This window comes from Callithrix jacchus, chromosome 7 (assembly GCF_049354715.1).
Source record: "Callithrix jacchus isolate 240 chromosome 7, calJac240_pri, whole genome shotgun sequence".
In the NCBI taxonomy this organism is placed as follows: domain Eukaryota; kingdom Metazoa; phylum Chordata; class Mammalia; order Primates; family Cebidae; genus Callithrix; species Callithrix jacchus.
Genome location: NC_133508.1, coordinates 65505726 through 65525965, shown reverse-complemented (window position 1 = coordinate 65525965; position 20240 = coordinate 65505726). Strand labels below are relative to the sequence as shown.

General features: G+C 48.2%; 1 protein-coding gene across 3 annotated transcripts in view; it reads right to left on the bottom strand.

Moving 5' to 3' along the window:
- Positions 1–20240, bottom strand: part of OPRD1 (opioid receptor delta 1) — a 56148-nt gene that overhangs the window by 10252 nt on the left and 25656 nt on the right. Inside the window, exons 1-2 of one of the 3 annotated variants that reach the window (XM_035308410.3) lie at positions 4567–4714; positions 1149–1498 (exon numbers count right to left, since the gene is read on the bottom strand). In XM_035308410.3, coding sequence (XP_035164301.2) covers positions 1149–1498; positions 4567–4568 — 352 coding nt within the window. In that variant the 5' untranslated portion in view covers positions 4569–4714. Of the gene's footprint in view, positions 1–1148; positions 1499–4566; positions 4715–20240 lie in introns of those variants that run through there. The other 2 variants (XM_035308408.3, XM_002750522.7) reach the window with 2 other exon arrangements.

The window sequence follows — 20240 nt, the reverse complement described above, 5'->3', positions numbered from 1 at the left end:
TAATTAGTTACTGTGTCTGTGGTGCCCTTCTAAACTGTATTTCTCACTTCAGCTGCATTAAGGTGGGGTCATGTGACCAGCTGTCACTATTTTGAGAAGTCTTGCTTTGTCGCCCAGACTGGAATGCAGGGGTGCGATCTTGGCTCACTGCAACCTCTGCCTCTCAGATTCAAGTGATTCTCCTGCCTTAGCCTCCCGAGTAGCTGAGACTATAGGCATGTGCCACCACGCCCAGCTAATTTTTGTATGTTTAGTAGAAATAGGGCCATATTGGCCAGGCTGGTCTGGAACTCTTGACCTCAAGTGATCCACTGGCCTTGGCCTCTCAAAGTGCTGGGGTTACAGGCGTGAGCCACTGCACCCAGCCAACATTTCAAGTAGCTGTGCTTTCTCCCCGCTCCCTCTCCATATTCATCTGTGGGCCAGATGCCAGCAGTAGAAGATTCAGAAACCATCACCAGGAGCCTGGGTCCCTGAATGACTGTGCTTCTCCCACTCACACAGGCTTGTGATGGGAGTGAGAGAGAAACCTCCACTGTGTTAAGCCCCTGAGCTTTGGACAATGTCATAGCAGCTCCCCGAATGCAGTTACTATAATAATTACCATGTTAGCTCCTATTTGTCATTCCCTGTGGGCCATTCTCTAGGCCTTGCTTCGGTCATCCAGGCCAGTGGTTTTCAAATTGGGATGAAAGGGGAGTTTAAAATGGGACTGCAGATTTTGCGGCCTCCACGGCTCACTGGTCAGTGAAACCATTACCTCATTGCATATCTATCCATATCTCTAGAGATCAGTCATCCACACACCCCTGGCCAGCCACCTACAAGTACATGACCAGCCACCCATAATCGCCTTCATAAATTCATACATTCCCATTGGCCAGCAACCAGTATGACCACTGATCACATTCACCCTCACAATAGTCAACCATCCTCATGCCTCACTGGCCAGCCATTCCCATTCCCATTGGCTGACCTTCTACACTCCCACTGGCCAACCACCACATCATCACTGATCTCGATCAGAAGCCAACCTCTGCTGGTGAACCACCTACACTCACCCTGGTAAGTGCCCTGCAAGCCCACAAAGGCCCATGTGCTGCCTCCTGCGGTCAGTGGCCTGTGCCACGGCGTACTCGCTCACTCACCCCGGGGACGCGTCACTGCCATGACCATGATAGGCACGCCAACACCTGAGGCCAGGACCCAGATGCAGATGTTGATGAGCTTGGCCTTGGCAGGTGTGCGGAAGTCCAGGGCCTTGACAGGGTGGCAGACAGCGATGTAGCGGTCGACACTCATCATGGTGAGCGTGAAGATGCTGGTGAACATATTGTAGTAGTCAATGGAGAGCACAGCCTTGCAGAGCAGCTGGCCGAAGGGCCACGTCTCCATCAGGTACTTGGCACTCTGGAAGGGCAGCGTGCTGGTGGCCAGTGCATCGGCCAAGGCCAGGTTGAAGATGTAGATGTTGGTGGCTGTCTTCATCTTAGTGTACCTGAGAAGGAAATGCATGTGTAATTGATCCTATTTCACAGATTTCAGTTTCCCAGCACTTTTGGAGGCCAAGGTGGGTAGATCACCTGAGGTCAAGAGTTCGAGACCAGCCTGACTAACATGGTGAAACTCTGTCTCTACTAAAAATACAAAAATTAGTTGGGTATGGTGGCAGGCACCTGTAATCCCAGCTACTAGGGAGGCTGAGGCAGGAGAACTTCTTGAACCTGGGAGGCAAAAGTTGTAGTGAGCCTAGATCGAACCATTGTACTCCAGCCTGGGTACCAAGAGTGAAACTCCATCTCAAAAAAAAAAGGGTCAGGGGCAGAGGTGGGACTAGAACCCTGCACTATCTGATTCGGCATCACTCCTTTCACTACAACAGAAGCAAAAAGAGTTCTCTGGTTGTGAATAACTTTGGCAGAAGTTTTAAGAAAAATCCTGGGCCAGGCAAAGTGGCTCAGGCCTGTAATACCAGCACTTTGGGAGGTGAAGGCAGGTGGATCGCTGGAGCCCAGGAGTTCAAAACCACCCTGGGCAACACAGTGAAACCCCATCTCTACAATAAAAAAATATATAAAAATTAGTCAGACATAGTGGTACATACCTATAATCCTGGGAGACTGAGGTGGGAGGATCACTTGAGCCCAGGGTGGGGTAAGCTGAGATCCTGCCACTGCACTCCAGAGTGGGTGACAGAGCAAGACACTGTCTCAAAAATAAATAAGTAAATAAAAGAAAATAAAAAGAAAAATCATTATCTTCCAAGAAGTATTAAGTAATATGTTTAAAAATAAAACTGGGCTCCAGAAGAAAGCAGAGCTGGGTTCTAATCCTGCTTCTACTATTTATTATATTAGCTGAGTGACTCTGAGTTAGAAACTTGACCTCTCGAAGGCTCTGCATCCAGAACTGTAAAAGAGGGGTGATGTTTGTAGCAACCTCTTAGGATGGCTGTGAACATTTAATAAGCTAATACAGCACTTAGCTGCAAGCCTGATGCACGGAGAGCACTCCAGACATGATTGCTGTTATTTCTCTTCATAGATAAAGATTGGAGGGGGCTAGACCAGAGTGACTTGATTCTCTAGCTTCTGCCACTGACCTGGCCTTTGGGGAATATGCTTGCTGAGGGAGGGACACTGCCTAGCATATTGGCTGGGGCCTCAGGCCCCCGGGTGTCCTCTGAGGTAGACCAGAGCTCTCAGCCTTTCCTGTGGCCCCATCCGGGCCTCCCCATCCCCGTGCAACTGGACTCACTTCTCTGCAGAAGCCACAGTGCATCCCTCTTCCCATCCACAATGGTGTGGGGAAGGGGAGCAGTGACATCCGACCCAGGGCATGAGCCCAGGGGTCCAAGCCGGATGTCTGCAGCCAAACTCAGCAACCAGCCCTCCCAGCTTCCCTCCATGCTCTCTGCGCTGCACAACTATCTTGTTTGGCCAGCATTTACAGCCCTGGCCCCTTCTTCACCAGGGCCTGGGCAGGGCACCAGGTAACCCCAGGGAGAGGCTGCATACGCTGAACCAGACCTTCCCAAATGCAGCATCGCCACCACAGCAACACATGAGCACCTGAGGCAGGGCTATGCAACACTGCTCTCATACTTCTGGAGCAATCCGAAATACCCAGAGGAGGGTTACGTGAGTGACTCCTCAAATTCCAGAGCAGGAGGAGAGATGCACTGAGGGGAAGTGATTTTGTTAAAGCATGGTCCAAGGGCTCTCTTCAGAATTGCTGAAAGAGCCTGGAAGAAATGCAGAACCCTGAACTGCACCTCGGATCCAATCAATCTTCATTTCTGGAACTGATCCTGGGAATCTTCATCTTTTAACAAGCACTTCCTCACCCCCAAGTGATTCTTATGAACTCTAAAGTCTGAGAATTACTATGTAGCCTAAAGCCTACATCTGGGACAGACAGGGAGACTGAAGCCCAGAGAGGCAGTATGACTCACCCAAGGTCACACAGCAACAGTGGCAGAGCCAAGGCGAGAACTGAGACCTCCTGACTCCCCGTGCTCTCTTTCCTCTACCCCAAGGCTGGTCCCATACTCCGTGCCTCCATTTCCTTTAGAATCTCTCTGATCCCATGCCCAGCCCTGGACGCCTAGGACGAGGCACTCAATGTTTTGGAATGATAGAACACACTTGCATCAGCTAAGGCTGTTCCTGCATGAAGTGACTGGTATTTTTGGTTAGAAAGAAACTGATGCACTCATTGTCCTCCAGGGCAGCATCTGTCCTACTCCCTCCCAAACAGCTGTCATTTGCTCTGGGGCTGGAGAAGGAAAAGTTTTGCTCGGAGACAGCAGAATTGCAAGTCTCAGGAAGTGTCTTCAGTGGGATGCAGGATCACAGCTGTGTGAGAGGCGGCCTCAACCCCACAGCTGACTCGTCTAATTTCTCTGCTCTTACGCAGAACAATTAGAGGCTGTTCTTTGCCTGCTATTTTGATTTGTGAAGGATCCTTCCATTCCCAGAGGGGGCTGGGATGCTGGGAAGTGGGTGATGAAGCTGCTGTAGTTGGTCCAAGTGGGCTGAGCAGCCCAGGGCTGACTGCCTGCCAGGCGCCCCCACCCCTCCCCCCGCCACCCTCTCTCCCCTCCCCCACAGCCATGCCCTGTCCTTCTGGCCACCTTAGACTCCCTTCTCCAGCCCAAGACAAATCACGGCATTCCCCTGCTCCCAATCCCCCAGCGACTTCCCAAAGTTCCCTCTGTTCCGCAAGCTGCCCCAACCACCTTTGAGATCTCAGATTCCAGCACCTTCCCTTCCACCGATGTGCCGCTGCCACACGCTGGCCTCTTTGCTGTTCCCTGGACAAGACCACTCCCACCTCCCCACTTTGGGGCCTCTGGATTTGCTCTTGCCTCTTCCTGGAACCCTCATCCCCCCATATTTTGCATGGCTTACTCCACCACTTAATGCAGGACTCAATTCAAATATCACCTCCTCAGAGAGGCCCTCCCAGACCACTCTATCTAAAATACCATCCTCCCCACCAACTCTCTCTAGCGCCTTCAGCAGCTTCATTTTTCATTGCAGCACAAACCACCCCCTGACTTACATTCATCTTTTTTGCCCTCTTGGCTTTCTCACCCATGTTAGTTCCCTGAAGGCTGAAGACTGTCCATTTTGTTCCCTGCTGTATCCTTGGGCCTACCAGCAGTGCCCAGCAAAGAAGCAGGCTCTCGAGAGACATGCGTGATGTGGATGTCTTAGTCCCACCTCACCAGCTCGCGTGGGGACACTGCAGCAGCTTCCTTCCCCCCACAATTCATCACCCATATAAGTCGGCGGCTCACTCTAAAAGACAGATTTGGCCAGGCATGGTGGCTCACGTCTGCAATCCTAACACTGTGGTAGGCTGGGGTGGGAGGACTGCTTGAGCCCAGGAGTTTGAGACCAGCCTGGGCAACACAGAGAGGGGAGGGGAGGGGAGGGGAGGGGAGAGGAGATTGGCTGGACACAGTGGCTCATGTCTGTAATCCCAGCACTTTTGGAGGCTGAGGCGGGCGGATCACGAGGTCAGGAGTTCAAGATCAGCCTGGCCAACATGGTGAATCCCCGTCTCTACAAAAAATACAAAAATTAGCCAGGTGTGGTGGTGGCACCTGTAATCCCAGCTACTCAGGAGACTGAGGCAGGAGAATCACTTGAACCCAGGAGGCAGATGCTGCAGTGAGATAGTGCCACTGCACTCCAGCCTGGGCAACAGAGTGAAACCCTATCTCAAACAAAAAAGAAAAGAAAAGAAAATTTTATTTCTGCTAGTGTAACACAATGACATAGTGTAAAAAGTCATGCAGGACAATAATGAGAACAGCTGCCCCTCTACCCATCCTGGCTCACTTACTCCTCTGCCCTGCTCCCCAGAGCCAACCACTCTGAATGTCTATAGCTATTCTTATAGTGCTTATCTCCACAATTTCAAAGAATATGCTTAAGTGGCTAGTTCTTGATGCATCCATTTTAGACAGTGTCTGTTGAAGCGTGGGCTTGGTTAAGCAAGGCTATGCCTAAATACCATATCCCAGTGCTTTAACAAAGGAAAGGGTTAACTTTCACAGAGCCCATTCAGTGCTTACAGGACAACTAAATTCCAGGGGGCAATTCCAGGCTGCTTCACTCCTGTGGCCCCGCTATCTTAACCCAAGGCCCCCTTGATCACCAGAGAGGGAGAAGAGGCAGTGCAGGGTGGTCTAAGCTTTAGTCCACTGGCAATGCCTCACTTCCACATGAAGCTGACTGGCTGAAAGTCGTCATGTGGCCATGCCCAGTTGTAAGGGGTTGAGAAATAGTCTTCTACATGACCCAAAGCAGGGAGAAGCAGATATTAGTGAGCACTAGTCATGTTCCCCACAAGTCCCTATTACAGTAGATGAGGGCTAACTCATCACGTCACCCAACTGTTCTCTCCATCCTCCCAACATAGTTATGTTTCTAAGAGACGGGGTCTTGGCTGGGCATGGTGGCTCATGCCTGTAATCCCAGCACTTTAGAAGGCCAAGGCAGGTAAATCACCTGAGGTTAGGAGTTCAAGATCAGCCTGGCCAACATGATGAAATCCTGTCTCTACTACAAATACAAAAAATTAGCTGGGCATGGTGGCGGGCATTTGTAATCCCAGCTACTTGGGAGGCTGAGGCAGGAGAATTGCTTGAACCCAGGGAGGCAGAGGTTGCAGTGAGCCAAGATAGTGCCACTGCACTCCAGCCTGGGCAATAAGAGCAAAACTCTGTCTCAAAAAATAGAAAAGAAAAGAAAACAAAGAAAGAAAGAAAATCCTAAGAGACAGGGTTTGCAGGCCGGGCGTGGTGGCTCACGCCTATAATCCCAGCACTTTGGGAGGCTGAGGTGGGTGGATCACGAGGTCAAGAGATCGAGACCATCCTGGTCAACAAGGTGAAACACCGTCTCTACTAAAAATACAAAAATTAGCTGGGCATGGTGGTGCGCGACTATAGTCCCAGCTACTAGGGAGGCTGAGGCAGGAGAATTGCTTGAACCCAGGAGGCAGAGGTTGTGGTGAGCCGAGATCGTGCCATTGCACTCCAGCCTGGGTAACAACAGCAAAACTCCGTCTCAGAAAAAAAAAAAGAGACTGGGTTTGCTATGTTGCCCAGGCTGGAGTGCAGTGGCTATTCACAGGTGCAACCCGCAGTGCTCTACAGCCTCCATCTCCTGGGCTCAAACAGTTCTCTGGCCTCAGCCTCCTGAGTAGCTGAGTGTGCACCATCATGTCTGGCTCCAATGTAGTTTTATCACCATCTCCCGCTAACTCAGTATTAAGGGTTTACATTCTTATGACTTTGTAAATCTTATCCACTGCTAAGCCAAAAAGCACACTATAATTACACTTTTTAGTGCAGACATTTAATTTTCCCCGAGAGAATAATTGCACCAATTTTTTCCACTTTCTTAGTTCTGTGTGCATATTGCTAAATCTCCTCAAACACTCCAAAAGACCTATGAGACACCTCTTCCAGGTGATCACATCATCTACCAGTTCTTTTTGTTTTCCTAGTGAGCTATGTCCTGGACCTTTCTGCCCCACTTTCCATCTGCACTGTTTGCCTCTGGGTCAGCTGCACACCTGTCCTCCTCGGCTACAGCACCTGTTTCCTGGCTTGCAAGTCTTCCTCTGTCTTGATCTATGCCCTCATTTTGGTGGAATACATTCTCTAATGACTTCCTGAGAAAGGGCACACACGAGGTAGAATTTTTACACCCTTGCTTGGCTGAAATTTTTTTTTTTTTTTGAGATGAGTCTTGCTCTGTCACCAGGCTGGAGTGCAGTGATGCGATCTTGGCTCACTGCAGCCTTCAACTCCCTGGTTCAAGCGATTCTCCTGCTTCAGTCTCCGAATTAGCTGGGATTACAGGCGTGTGCCACCATGCCTGGATAATTTTTGTATTTTTAGTAGAGATGGGGTTTCACCACGTTAGCCAGGCTGGTCTCAATCTCCCAACTGTGCTGGGATTACAGGTGTGAGCCACCGCCGCCCAGTCAAATGTCTTTATTCTATCCTAACTCCTGATTTCTTTGTCTGTATATGAAATGGTAGGTTGGAAGTCATTCTCCATGAGAATTTTGAAGGCATGGCTCCCTCATCTTCCAGCCTCCAGCGTTGCTACTGAAGCATCTAACACCATTCTGATTCCTGATGTTTTGTATGTAATCTGTCCTCTCTACCTGCAAAACTTGTAGGTTCCTCTCTTTATCCCTGGCAGTCACGCTTTGTGACAGTGTGCTTTCGGAGGCTCTTTGTCATTTGTGTTGGGCTCTCTCAGGGTAACCACTCAGCATTTGTTACCTTCCTTCCTTCCCCACCTGTCCTCGGTGAACTGGTGCTCCACGTGTGTGTGAAGAGTCATGTCCTTCAGTATAAAATGTTCTCATATAACTTCCTCCCCTTTGCTTTCTCTGGGATCTTTGGAAAATGCGTTAGTCAGATATTAGACCTCCTGGATCGATCCTCTAATTTTCTTACATCGTCTTTTTGTTATATCCTCTGGGAAACTTCCTTTTCATCGTTATCTCTCAATCTTTCCGACATTTTTTTTTTAAACAAGATCTTGCTGTTTCCAAGGCTGGAGCACACTGATGTAATCACAGCTCACTGCAGCCTCAGCCTCCTGGACTCAATCGATCCTTTCACCTCAGCCTCCCAAGTAGCTGGGATCACAGGTGCGCGACCATGCCCTGCTAATTAAAAAAATTTTTTTTGGAAGTGATGCAGTCTCCCTACGTTCCCCAGGCTGGTCTTGGACTCCTGAGGTCAAGTATTCCTTATACTTTGGCCTCCCAAAGTGCTAGGATTACAGGCATGTGTGATCATGCCTGGCCCTTAACTTTTTTTTTTTTTTTTACATGGATTCTAACTCTGTCGCCCAGGCTAGAGTGCAGTGGTGCTGTGATCTCAGCTCACTGCAACATCCACCTCCTGGGTTCAAGCAATTCTCCTGCCTCAGCCTCCTGAGTAGCTGGGATTATAGGCACCTGCCCTCATGTCCAGCTAATTTTTGTATTTTTAGTAGAGATGGGGTTCACCATGTTGGCCAGGCTGATTTCGAACTCCTGACCTCAGATGATCTTCTTGCCTCAGCCTCTCAAAGTGCTGGGATTACAGGCATGAGCCACCACACACAGCCCTGGCCCTTGACGTTCTGAAAATTTTGACTCTCATGTTTTGTTTTTCCAGTGCCCTTTCTTCTTCTCTTGTCATTCCTTTTTCATACAGCATTTATAGCATCTTGTTTCAGGAACATAATATCTTCTCTCAACTCTCTGAGAACACTAAGAAGTCTTGCTTTATATTTTCTTCTGCTCTCCGCATCGTTTACTGGCTTCAAACATCTTTGTTCCTTTGTCTGCTTTAGCCTTCCTCTCTTATCCTGGAGACTTCCTCCAAGTATCTGGTGATATGTAACTAAACTCAGATTTTTTTTTCTCTTTTTTAGTCTCTGAATGCACTAAACTCGGATTTTTAAGTGAACCACTAAATAATTGGCAGGTGTGTTTGTGTGTGTGTGTGTGTGTATCAGTGTGAGGGCCCTGTCAACTAGTGGGCTTCACTATAGGGGAACTGAGTGATGATCTGGCTTTTACACTGAGGGACATGTAAATATGAGTTTTTGTAGGTCTCTTCTCTGGCCTTCAGGGCTTCAGAAAGAATCCTCAAATCTCCCACCTGGGTTGCATACTTCTGGCTGTCAGAATTCTGTTGGCAGAACTGGAGAACGGGGCCTGGGAGTCCCCCCACCTCCCCACTTACAAAAATAATAAAAATAGAGATGGGGGGGGTCTCACTATGTTGCTCAAGCTGGTCTCTAACTCCTGGGCTCAAGTGATCCTCCCACTTCGGCCTCCCAAAGTGCTGGGATTATAGGCATGAGCCACTGCACCTGGCCTCCCACTCCCTATTTTACCTTTGGTATCTTGCCCTGACTCTTTCTGTGACTGCTGGCCCTGAGTCCAGACTTCCTCCATATTAACTTCTCTAGAAAAGAAAAAGCCTTGCCTTCCTGCAGAGTGGAGGGGTAGCCACCTGGTTGTGCAGGGTACAAGGATGGGGGTGCCTAACAGTTCCAAGCACTCCCTCTAGACAATCCTCCTCCTGCCCCTGTTTTCTGTCCCACACCTCACCCCTGCTGTCATTTCTCTTCCAGTTGCTTCTCGTGGTCCAAATATGTATTGACAGCTCTTAGAGAAGGTAAACGGAAGCGCAAGAGGTGACGTGATTTATCCAAGGTCATATGACTAGTAAGTGGCAGATCTGGTATTGAACTCAGTCTAAGCGCCAACATCTGGTAACCTGTTACCTTCCTTGAGTAGAGTCGGGGTTTCGTCATGTTAGCCAGGGTGATCTCAAACTCCTGACCTCAGGTGATCTGCCTGCCTTGGCCTCCCAAAGTGCTGGGATTACAGGCCTGAGAAACCACTCCTGGCCTAGGCTGTTTGCATTTCCTGCAAGGAAGGGAGGTAACAAGTACCTTCCTTCCCTGTCTCTACTCCCCACCTCTCATAGTAAAAAGTCAAGAACGTGAAGTTCTTATAAACTAGCGTTTGCTCACTCATCCAACAGGTATTAAGTGGACACTCAATCCATGCCAGGCACTGAATAAGGGATCTAGGTATAATGACGACAGTCTGGCCTCTTGAAATCTATGACCTTAGGGAGGAGGGCAGACATTGAACAAACTGCTTCGTTAATTAATGAACAGTTACCTGCTATTACCAAGATGCCACAAAGCATAAGAACAGGGTATATTGAGGGTCGCTACCCAGTGGGAGTGACAAGTTGGGGAGTGTGGAGGGACCCTGGCTTAGAGGAGAAGGTCAACAATGGCTTTTCCAAGGAGGTGTGCTATGAACTGAATTCAGTTCCCCCAAATTCATATACTGAAACCCTAACCCCCAATATGATGATACTGGGGTTCCTCTTACTGCCAATTTCTTTTTTCAAATAACTGTTTTGTTGTTGTTGTTTTCTTTATGCTGCAGTTTACATATGAGAGCCCCAAGCCCACACAACACTTGGCTTTCTGGTTTTATTTATTTGTTATTTATTTCTGAGACAGGTTCTCATCCTATTGCCCATGCTGGAGTGCAGTGGTGCAACCATAGCTCACTGTAGCTTTGGCCTTCTGGGCTCCAGTGATCCTCCTACCTCAGCTTCCCAAGTAGCTGGGACTACAGCTGCATACCACCACACCTGGTTAATATTTTGAATTTTTTGTAGAGACAGAGTTTCACCATGTTGCTCAGGCTGGTCTCAAACTCCTGGGCTCAAGCAGTCCACCCACCTCAGTCTCCCAAAGTGCTGGGATTACAGGCCTGAGCCACTGCACCAGCCTTCGCTATTTCTTCAGTGTCCACATCCACAGAGACGCTGCTTCTTCCAATCACATGTGCCATTTGATTCTCAACTGGTACATGCAGAATCTCAAAGAATCTGGCTCTCCAGCACTCGTACCTGGGCCCTTCCGCTTAAGTGCACTCACGTCTATTTGGGCTGGACCTCTGTCCTGGTCTCATCACCCCTGAGGTGTCCTCAGGTCAGAAATGCAAACAGGTTTGGCTAAGACGCAGTGGCTCACACCTGTAATCCCAGCACTTTGGGAGGCCGAGGCAGGCAGATCACCTGAGGTCAGGAGTTGAGACCAGCCTGACCAACATGAAGAAATCCCGTCTCTACTCAAAATACAAAAATTAGCCAGACGTGGTGGTGGGTGCCTATAAGCCCAGCTACTCAGGAAGCTGAGGCAGGAAAATTGCTTGTACCCAGGAGGCAGAGGTTGCAGTGAGCTGAGATTGTGCCACTGCACTCCAGCCTGGGCAACAAGAGCAAAATTTCAAAGAAGGAAGGAAGGGAAGAAAGGAGGAAGGGAGGCCACTTTTATATTTTTAGTAGATGGGATTTCACCATGTTGGCCAGGCTGGTCTCAAACTCCTGACCTCAGGTGATCTGCCTGAGCTTATTCTTATTTTCTCTCTGTGTCTCTCTCTCTGCGTCTCTCTCTCTCTGCCATGTGAGGGCAGTGATGAGGCAGCCATCTACAAGCCAGGAAGGCAGCCCTCACCAGAACCTGATGGTGCTGGCAGCTTGGTCTTGGGCTTCTGTCCTCCTGAACTAGGAAAATAAATCTCTGTTGTTGAAGCCACCCAGTCTATATTTTGATCTAAGACACAGCGACATTTCTGCCAGGTTGGGAAGGATGAGAGTCAGCCATGTGAAGAGAAAGTAGAAGGTTGGTCCAAAGAGAAGGAACAGCATGTACAAAGGCCCAGTGGCAGGAAAGAGCTCGACAAGCTGCAGGAATGGTCAGAAATCATGTGTGACTACAGTACAGAAAGGAAGTAACAGGAGATGCAGCAGCAGAAACCTGCAGGAGTCAAATCATGCAGGACCTTCGGGCTAGGCAAGAAGTTTGGCTTTACTCTGAGTGGGACAGGAGGCCATTGAAGACTTTAAACAGAAAAGTGATGTGGTTCATTTATGTGAGTTTCTTATAAGATCATGCTGGCCGGGCGAAGTGGCTCCCGGCACTTTGGGAGGCCGAGGAGGGCGGATCATCTGGGGTCAAGAGTTCAAGACCAGCGTGGCCAACGTGGCTTGGCCTCAATCTCCTGACCTTGTGATCTGCCCACAGGCAGATTACCTGAGGTCAGGAGTTCGAAACCAGCCTGGTCAACATAGCGAAACCCCATCTCTACTAAAAACACAAAAATTAGTTAGGTGTGGTGGTGTGCACCTGCAATCCCAGCTACTCAGGAGGCTGAGGGAGGAGAATTGCTTGAACCTGGGAGGCGGAGATTGCAGTGAGCCAAGATCACACCACTGCACTCCAGCCTAGCAACAGAGCGAGACCCTGTATCACAAAAAAAAAGAGATCATGCTGACTACTGTGTGGAGGCTAGATGGAGCACGAGGCAGGAGGAGGCAGGAGACTAAGCTTTCTAGAAAAAGAAATTGGTTATGGCTCCATTTCCTAAAACTCTACTGTTGTTCTCTATTTTTTGTTTCTATTATAAAAGGTTGTGGATATGAAATTGGGCCTTTACCTTATACCATATACAAAAATTAACTCAAAATGGATCAGCCATAAAAGTCCTAGAAGAAAACATAGGGGAAAAGCTTCATGACACCAGATTTGGCAACGATTTCTTGTTTTGTTTGTTTGTTTTCCTTTCTTTTTTATTTTCCTCCTTTTTCAGTTTCTTTTTAGATTTGGCAATGATTTCTTGGACATGACACTAAAAGGCCAAGCAACAATAACAAATACATTAAGTTGGACTATACCAAATTTAAAACTTTTGTGCATCAAATGACACTATCATCCCAGCACTTTGGGAGGCTGAGGCAGGTGGATCAGTTGAGGTCAGGAGTTTGGGACCAGCCTGGCCAACATGCTGAAATCCCATCTCTATAAAAAAATTTTTTTTTAATTAGCTGAGAGTGGTAGTGTGCACCTGTAATCCCAGCTACTAGGGAGACTGAGGCACAAGAATCGCTTGAACCTGGGAGGCAGAGGTTGCAGTGAGCCCAGATCGTGCTCTTGCACCCCAGCCTGGGTGACAGAGTGAGACTCTGCCCCCCCGCAAAAACCCAAAAACAATATTGACACTATCAGCAGACTGAAACGGCCACTCATGGAATGGGAGAAGAGATTTGCAAATCACATATGTGATAAGGGGTTAATACCCAGACTTATATAAAGAATTCCTACAACTCAACCAAAAGCAAGTAAGTTAATTAAAAAATGAACAAGGGCCAAGCATGGTAGCTCATGCCTGTAATCCCAGTGCTTTCGGAGGCTGAGATGGGTGGATCACTTGAGTCTAAGAGTCTGAGACCAGCCTGGCCAATGTGGCAAAACCCCATCTCCACAAAAAATACAAAAATTAGCTGGCCATGGTGACATGCGCCTGTAGTCCCAGCTCCTTGGAGGGCTGAGGTGGGAGAATCACTTGAGCCCTGGAGGTCGGGGCTGCAGTGAGCCATGACTGCACCACTACACTCCAGCCTGGACAACAAAGTAAGACTCTGTCTCAAAAAAAAAAAAAAAAAAGGACTTGAATATTTCTCCAAAAAAGATATACAAATGACCAAGAAGGCCATGAAAAGATGCTCAACCTCACTATCATTAGGGAAATGCAAATCAAAACCACAATGAGACAGTACTTCATACTATTAAGATAACAACAACAAAACCCAGAAATCAAGTATTGGCAAGGATTTGAAGAAATGGAGAAACTGAAACTCTCATGTTCCGTTAGCAGAAATGTAAAACAGTGCCGCCCCTGCGGGAAACAAAACTGTAACTCCTCAAAGATTTGAAAATAGGACTGCCTTATGATCAATCCAATTCTTCTTCCAGGTAGAAGAATTAAAAGCAGGGTTTTGAAGAGCTGTGTGTATACCCACGTTCACAGCAGTATTCTTCGTAATCGCCAATATCAATGATATGTGGGAAAGAACCCACACAGCCCTTGACAGATGGAGAAACAAAATGTGGCATAGACATACGATGGAATATTATTCAGCCCTAAAAAAAGAAGGAAATTTCTAGCCTAGGCAACATGGCAAAAGCCAGTCTCTACAAAAAATACAAAAATTAGCTGGGCGTGGTGGTGCATGCCTGTAGTCCCAGTGGCTGAGGAGGGACAACTGCTTGACCCCAGAAGTTGAGGATGCAGTGAGCCGAGATCATATCACTGCACTCCAACCTGGGCAGCAGAGTAAGACCCTGTCTCAAAAAAAAAAAAAAGAAAAGAAATTCTGACACCTGCTACAACATGGATGAACTTTGAGGACATTGTGCTAAGTAAAATTAGCCAGTCAAAAAAGACGAATACTGTATGATTCCACTTACATGAGGTGCTAGAGTAATCAGATTCATAGTGACAGAAGCACTGGGGTTACTAGGGGCTGGGGCAAGGGGAGGATGGGCAGTCGCTGTTTAAGGGGCATGGAGATTCAGTTTGGGAAGATGAAGAAGTTCTAGAGATGAACAGGTACTTAATGCCACTGAATTACACCTTTCAAAATTGTGAAAATGGGCTGGGCACGGTGACTCAGGCCTGCAATCCCAGCACTTTGAGAGGCTGGGGTGGGTGGATCACCATCCGGAGATAGAGACCATCCTGGCTAACAACGTGAAACCCCGTCCCTATTAAAATACAAAAAACTAGCCAGGTGTGGTAGTGCACACCTGTAGTCCCAGATACTCAGGAGGCTGAGGCAGGAGAATCACTTGAGCCCAGGAGGCGGAGGTTACAGTGAGCCGAGATTGAGCCACCGCACTCCAACCTGGAAACATAGTGAGACTCCGTCTTAAAAAAAAAAAAAAAAAAGTTTAAAATTGTATTTTTTATGTTGTGTATATTTTATCCCAATAAAAAAAAAGTGGGTAATCAAGAGCTGTAGCTGTGTTTGTTTTCTCACCAGAGTGAGGTGAGGGGGTCCTTTCCAACCATTCAGATCTTGGCTCATACCTAGCCTGGTGATCTTGAGCAAATCACTTCACCTTTCTGAACCTGCCTCCTTGTTGGTAATTTCAGTGTAATGATGCTTTCCAGGAGCCACACGTGTAAAAGTGTGCAGCTTACAGGCCAGTGTGTAGTTGAAAATTGCAGCTATTGCACTCCAGTCTGGGTAACAACAGCAAAACTCTGTCTCAAGAAAAAAAAAAAGCTAGAAAATTGTAGCCCTTTTGGAACCCCCCCAACCTGGTTATTTTTCTTCCTTTTCTTTTTTTTCCCCCAAGTAGCTAAGACTACAGGTGTGTGCCATCACACCAAACTAACTTTTTAAATTTTTTTTGTAGAGATGGGATCTCGCTGTGTTGTCCAGGCCGGTCTCAAACTCCTGGACTCAAGTGATCCTCCCACTTCAGCCTCCCAAGATGTTGGGATTACAAGCATGAGCCACTATACCTGGCCTGCTTTTTTCTTTTGGGGTTTAATCATCACCCATTGGATCCAACCAGTAGGGACTGGAAAGGTCTGGCTGAACCTCTGTTGACCCTGAGATACCTTTGGGAAACCCTTTGCTTTCTTTCTGACTCCAAATCCCCAAAGCTTCCTTAACACCAAGCACCGAGTGGCTAAACGTGTTCGTTTCAGAGCCCTACACTCCTCTGTTAAACAAACCCCATTGCAGGGGAATCATCACCACCTCGATTAATTTTCCTTCAGTTTGATGGAGACTGGTAGTACCCTGCAAAGCCAGGCCACATTCAATCCACACTCGTTCCCAGGCCTCTGGAGAGCTGGGCTTCCCTACTCAATACCCAAGTGCTGACTGACAAGTAAGCTCCTGATAAGAATGTTCTCTCTAGGCAAAGCCAGAGCAGTTAGAGCGGCCGATATCTAAATGCCTGGTGCCCAGGCCAGGTGCAGTGGCTCATGCCCTGTGGTCCTAGCATTTTGGGAGGCTGAGGCAAGTGGATTGCTGGAGCTCAGGGGCTGAAGACCAGCTGGGACAAATGGCAAATCCCCATCTCCACAAAAAGTGCAAAAATTAGCTGGGCGTGGTGGCGTGTGCCTATAATCCCAGCTACTCCGGAGGCTGAGGCAGGAGGATCGCTTGAGTCTGGGAGGTTGAGGTTGCAGTGAGCCGTGATCGTGCCACTGAACTCCAGCCTGGGTGATAGAGCAAGATCCTAGCTCATAAAAATAAAAATAAGGCTGGCGTGGTGACTCATGCCTGTAATCGCAGCACTTTTGGAGGCCGAGGTGGGCGGATCACTCAAGGCCGGGAGTTCAAGACCAGCCTGGCTAACATAGTGAAACCCCATCTCTACTAAAAATACAAAAAAAAAATTAGCTGGGTGTGGTGGTGTATGCCTGTAGTCCCAGCTACTCAGGAGGGTGAGGCAGGAGAATCACTTGAACCTGGAAGGCAGAGGCTACAGTAAGCTGAGATCACACCACTGGAGCAAGACTCTGTCTCAAAAATAATAATAATAAGGCCAGGCGCGGTGGCTCACGCCTATAATCCCAGCACTTTGGGAGGCCAAAGCGGGTGGATCACGAAGTCAACAGATCAAGACCATCCTGGTCACCAAGGTGAAACCCCGTCTCTACTAAAAGTACAAAAATTAGCTGGGCATGGTGGTGTGCGCCTGTAGTCCCAGCTACTCAGGAGGCTGAGGCGGGAGAATTGCTTGAACCCAGAAGGCAGAGATTTCGGTGAGCCGAGATCGTGCCATTGCACTCCAGTCTGGGTAACAACCGCGAAACTCTGTCTCAAAAAAAATAATAAAAATAAGTAAATAAATGCCCAGTGCTCAGGTCAATACATTCCCTCCTTTGTGCAAGTTGTCAGTGGGAGGCCAGCTTTGGGTGGGTTGTTTGTTTCCTTTAGGCAATATTCTCCTATGTGCCAAGCACTATGCCAAAAGCAGTGAATGCAGGATTTCATCTCAGCCTCATTCTGCAAATGAGCTAAGATAGCCGCTCACCCAAAGACACACAGCTAGGAAGTGACAGTGACAGTATTTACATGCAGACCTATCTGTTTTCCAGAGCTTAAGCTCATAACCTCTTGAGTCTATGTCCACTTTCCCCAGCCTCCTTGCCTCCTGCACCTGTGAAATCTTGGCCATGGCGAGGAGCCAGGCTGGGCTGGGAATGAGCCCACTCCATAGCACACTCCTCTGCTTCTCACATATTCCCCAACCCTGCCATGGTGTAAGGATTTGGAGACAGTGCTCACAGCCTAGGTGGGGTCAGGGAGAGACAGACTTATAAACATCAGAACAATGTCACAGGCATGAATGTGGGGCCCAGTGGAGCAAGTCGGAGAGGTCAATTCAGAACAAAATGGACACCTCTGGTTCCAAGGGGGTGGCAGCCAGTATTTATGGATAATAACTGTGTGCTAGGTCTTTCTCAGGTGTGACTTATAAGCTCCTTACACCTGTGTTTGTTTTTTTTTTGTTTGGGTTATGGGTTTTTTTTGAGATAGAGTTTTACTCTTGTTGCCCAGGCTGGAGTGCAATGGTGCGATCTCTGCTCACCACAACCTCCACCTCCTGGGTTCAAGCGATTCTCCTGCCTCAGCCTCCTGAGTAGCTGGGATTACAGGCATGAGCCATCAAGCCTGCTCATTTTGTATTTTCAGTAGAGACAGGGTTTCTCCATGTTGGTCAGGCTAGTCGGGAACTCCTGACCTCAGGTGATCCACCCACCTTGGCCTCCTAAAGTGCTGGGATTACAGGTGTGAGCCACGAAGCCCAGCCTGGTTTCGTTTCTTAACACATAATAAACATGTGTTGGACACTTACTACAGTCCAGGCACCGGGATAAGCATTTTACTTTATTTATTTTAAATTTAAATTTTTTTTTTTTGAGACAAAATCTTGTTCTGTCGCCCAGGCTAGAGTACAGTGGTGTGGTCTCAGCTCACTGCAACCTCCGCCTCCTGGTTCAAGCGATTTTCCTGCCTCAGCCTCCCGAGTAGCTGAGATTACAGGCACACGCCACCACATCCAGCTAATTTTTGTATTTTTAGTAGAGACGGAGTTTCACCATGTTGGCCAGGCTGGTCTCGAACTTCTGACCTCAAGTGATCCACCTACCTTGGCCTCCCAAAGTGCTGAGATTATAGGCATGAGCCACTGTGCCTGGCCCCACATTTCACATTATTTAATCCTCACTCTGGGGCAGACAGTGTTTAATATTTCCAATTTATAGACAGAAGGAGAGAAACTTGCCCAAGACTGCAGAGTGAGAAATAGGCTGAGCAGAGTCAAACCCAGTGCTCTTCCTCAAAACCCCAGTGTCTTCTTCTTAGCTTCAGTTTTAGCTTCTGTCCCATAGACCCGAAGTACTCTGTGTGCTTCACATACTCTTTTTGCCAGGTAGTAGCTCATGCCTGTAGTCCCAGCTACTAAGGAGGCTGAGGTGGGAGGATCACTTGAGTGCAGGAAGTAGAGGCTGCAGTGAGCTACGATTAACACCACTGCACTCCAGCCTGAGGGACAGAGTGAGACTCCATTTCATATATATATAAGCTCCCAGGGGGCAGGAATCACTCTGTCTTGGCTATCATGAAGAGCCTAAACCTACAGCAGCATCCAACACAAAGCAGGCACTCAAAACATATTTGTGAAATGAACAAATGTTCATGTGTCTGTCTTACACACTAGACTGGGACACCCTTCAGTCAGGAACTGTGTCCCCTTCATGCTGCCTCCTAGCACCCATCACAGGAATCCTGTGTGCAGGTGTCAAGGTGCCCTGATCCGCAGTAACGAGCCACAGACCAAAGAGATCAGATTGGGCTATCTCTTCCTCCTCACCCTCCCTTCCCCTTGCACTCTCTCCTTTCGTCCTTCTCCCTCCCTCCCTCCCTTCCTACCTTCTCCAATGCTCACCCTGGACCAACCCAGGTCGCCTGAAGGATGCCCTGAAGTCTGATGTGACTCAGCTTCGCTAGTGGTGAGGGAAACGTTCATTCCGATTATTTAGCCAAGGTAGCTAATTTGTCCTTAACTAAACTGAGGGGATTTTTTCCCACGGATGCACAACAGCCCATGAGTTCAAAGTGGGGGCAAGAGACCTAAAATCAAAACCAGTAACAACAACAGCAACAAAAGGAGAACTTCTACACCCAGCCCCACTGACCCTGTGGCATCCCAGGAGCCAAACAGAACAAACAGCTCCAGCCTAGACCAAAGCTCGTTTGGTCTCCAACCAAATCCGGTGTGGATTGCTGGAGTATTTAGAATTAATTTTATTCCCAGTTGCTTTTCCAGTGCCCAAAAATAACAGCTTCTCAATATAAATGCAAAATCATTTGCAGACATAATTAAGTGAGGGATCTCGAGCCCAACTTGGATCACCGAGGTGGACCCCACTCCAGCGGCAAGTGTCCTTGGAAGAGAAGAGGAGAGTGCTGTGTGCAGAGGGCGGCAGAGATTAGATGATGTAGCCGCATACTAAGCCTGGAGCCACCAGAAACGGGAAGAAGCGAGAAAGATTCTCCCCAAGAGGCTTCAGAGAAAGCATAGCCCTGATGCCACCTTGATTTTGGATTTCTGGCCTCCAGAACTGTGACAGAATGAATTTCTGTGTGTTTTTTTTCTTTTCTTTCTTTTTTTTTTTTTTGAGACAGAGTTTCGCTCTTGTTGCCCAGGCTGGAGTGCATTGGCAAGATCTCAGCTCACCACAACCTCCATCTCCTGGGTTCAAGCGATTCTCCTCCTGAGTAGCTGGGATTACAGGCATGCACCACCACACCTGGCTAACTATATTTTTAGTAGAGATGGTGTTTCTCCATGTTGGTCAGGCTGGTCTCGAACTCCCAATCTCAGGTGATCCACCTGCCTCGGTCTCCTAAAGTGCTGGGATTACAGGCATGAGCCACCATGCCCTGCCTAAATTTCTGGGGTTTTTTTTTTGTTGTTGTTGTTGTTGTTGTTTTAATATTTATTTAAAAGCCTATGGCACCCATTATACACAGGCGGTCTCCCATCCAAGTACTAACCAGGCCTGACCCTGCTTAGCTTCTGAAATCAGACACGACCCGGCACGTTCAGGGTGGTATGGCTGTAGACTAAATTTCTGTTTTAAGCCATCAAGTCTGCGGTAATTTATTTTGGCAGCCCTAGGGAACTAATCCGATAAAAGTACAAGTAGTCTCAGCTACTGGGGAGGCTGGGGCAGGAGGATCACCTGAGCCTGGTAGTTCAAGGCAGTGGTGTGCCACAATCACACCTGTGAATAGC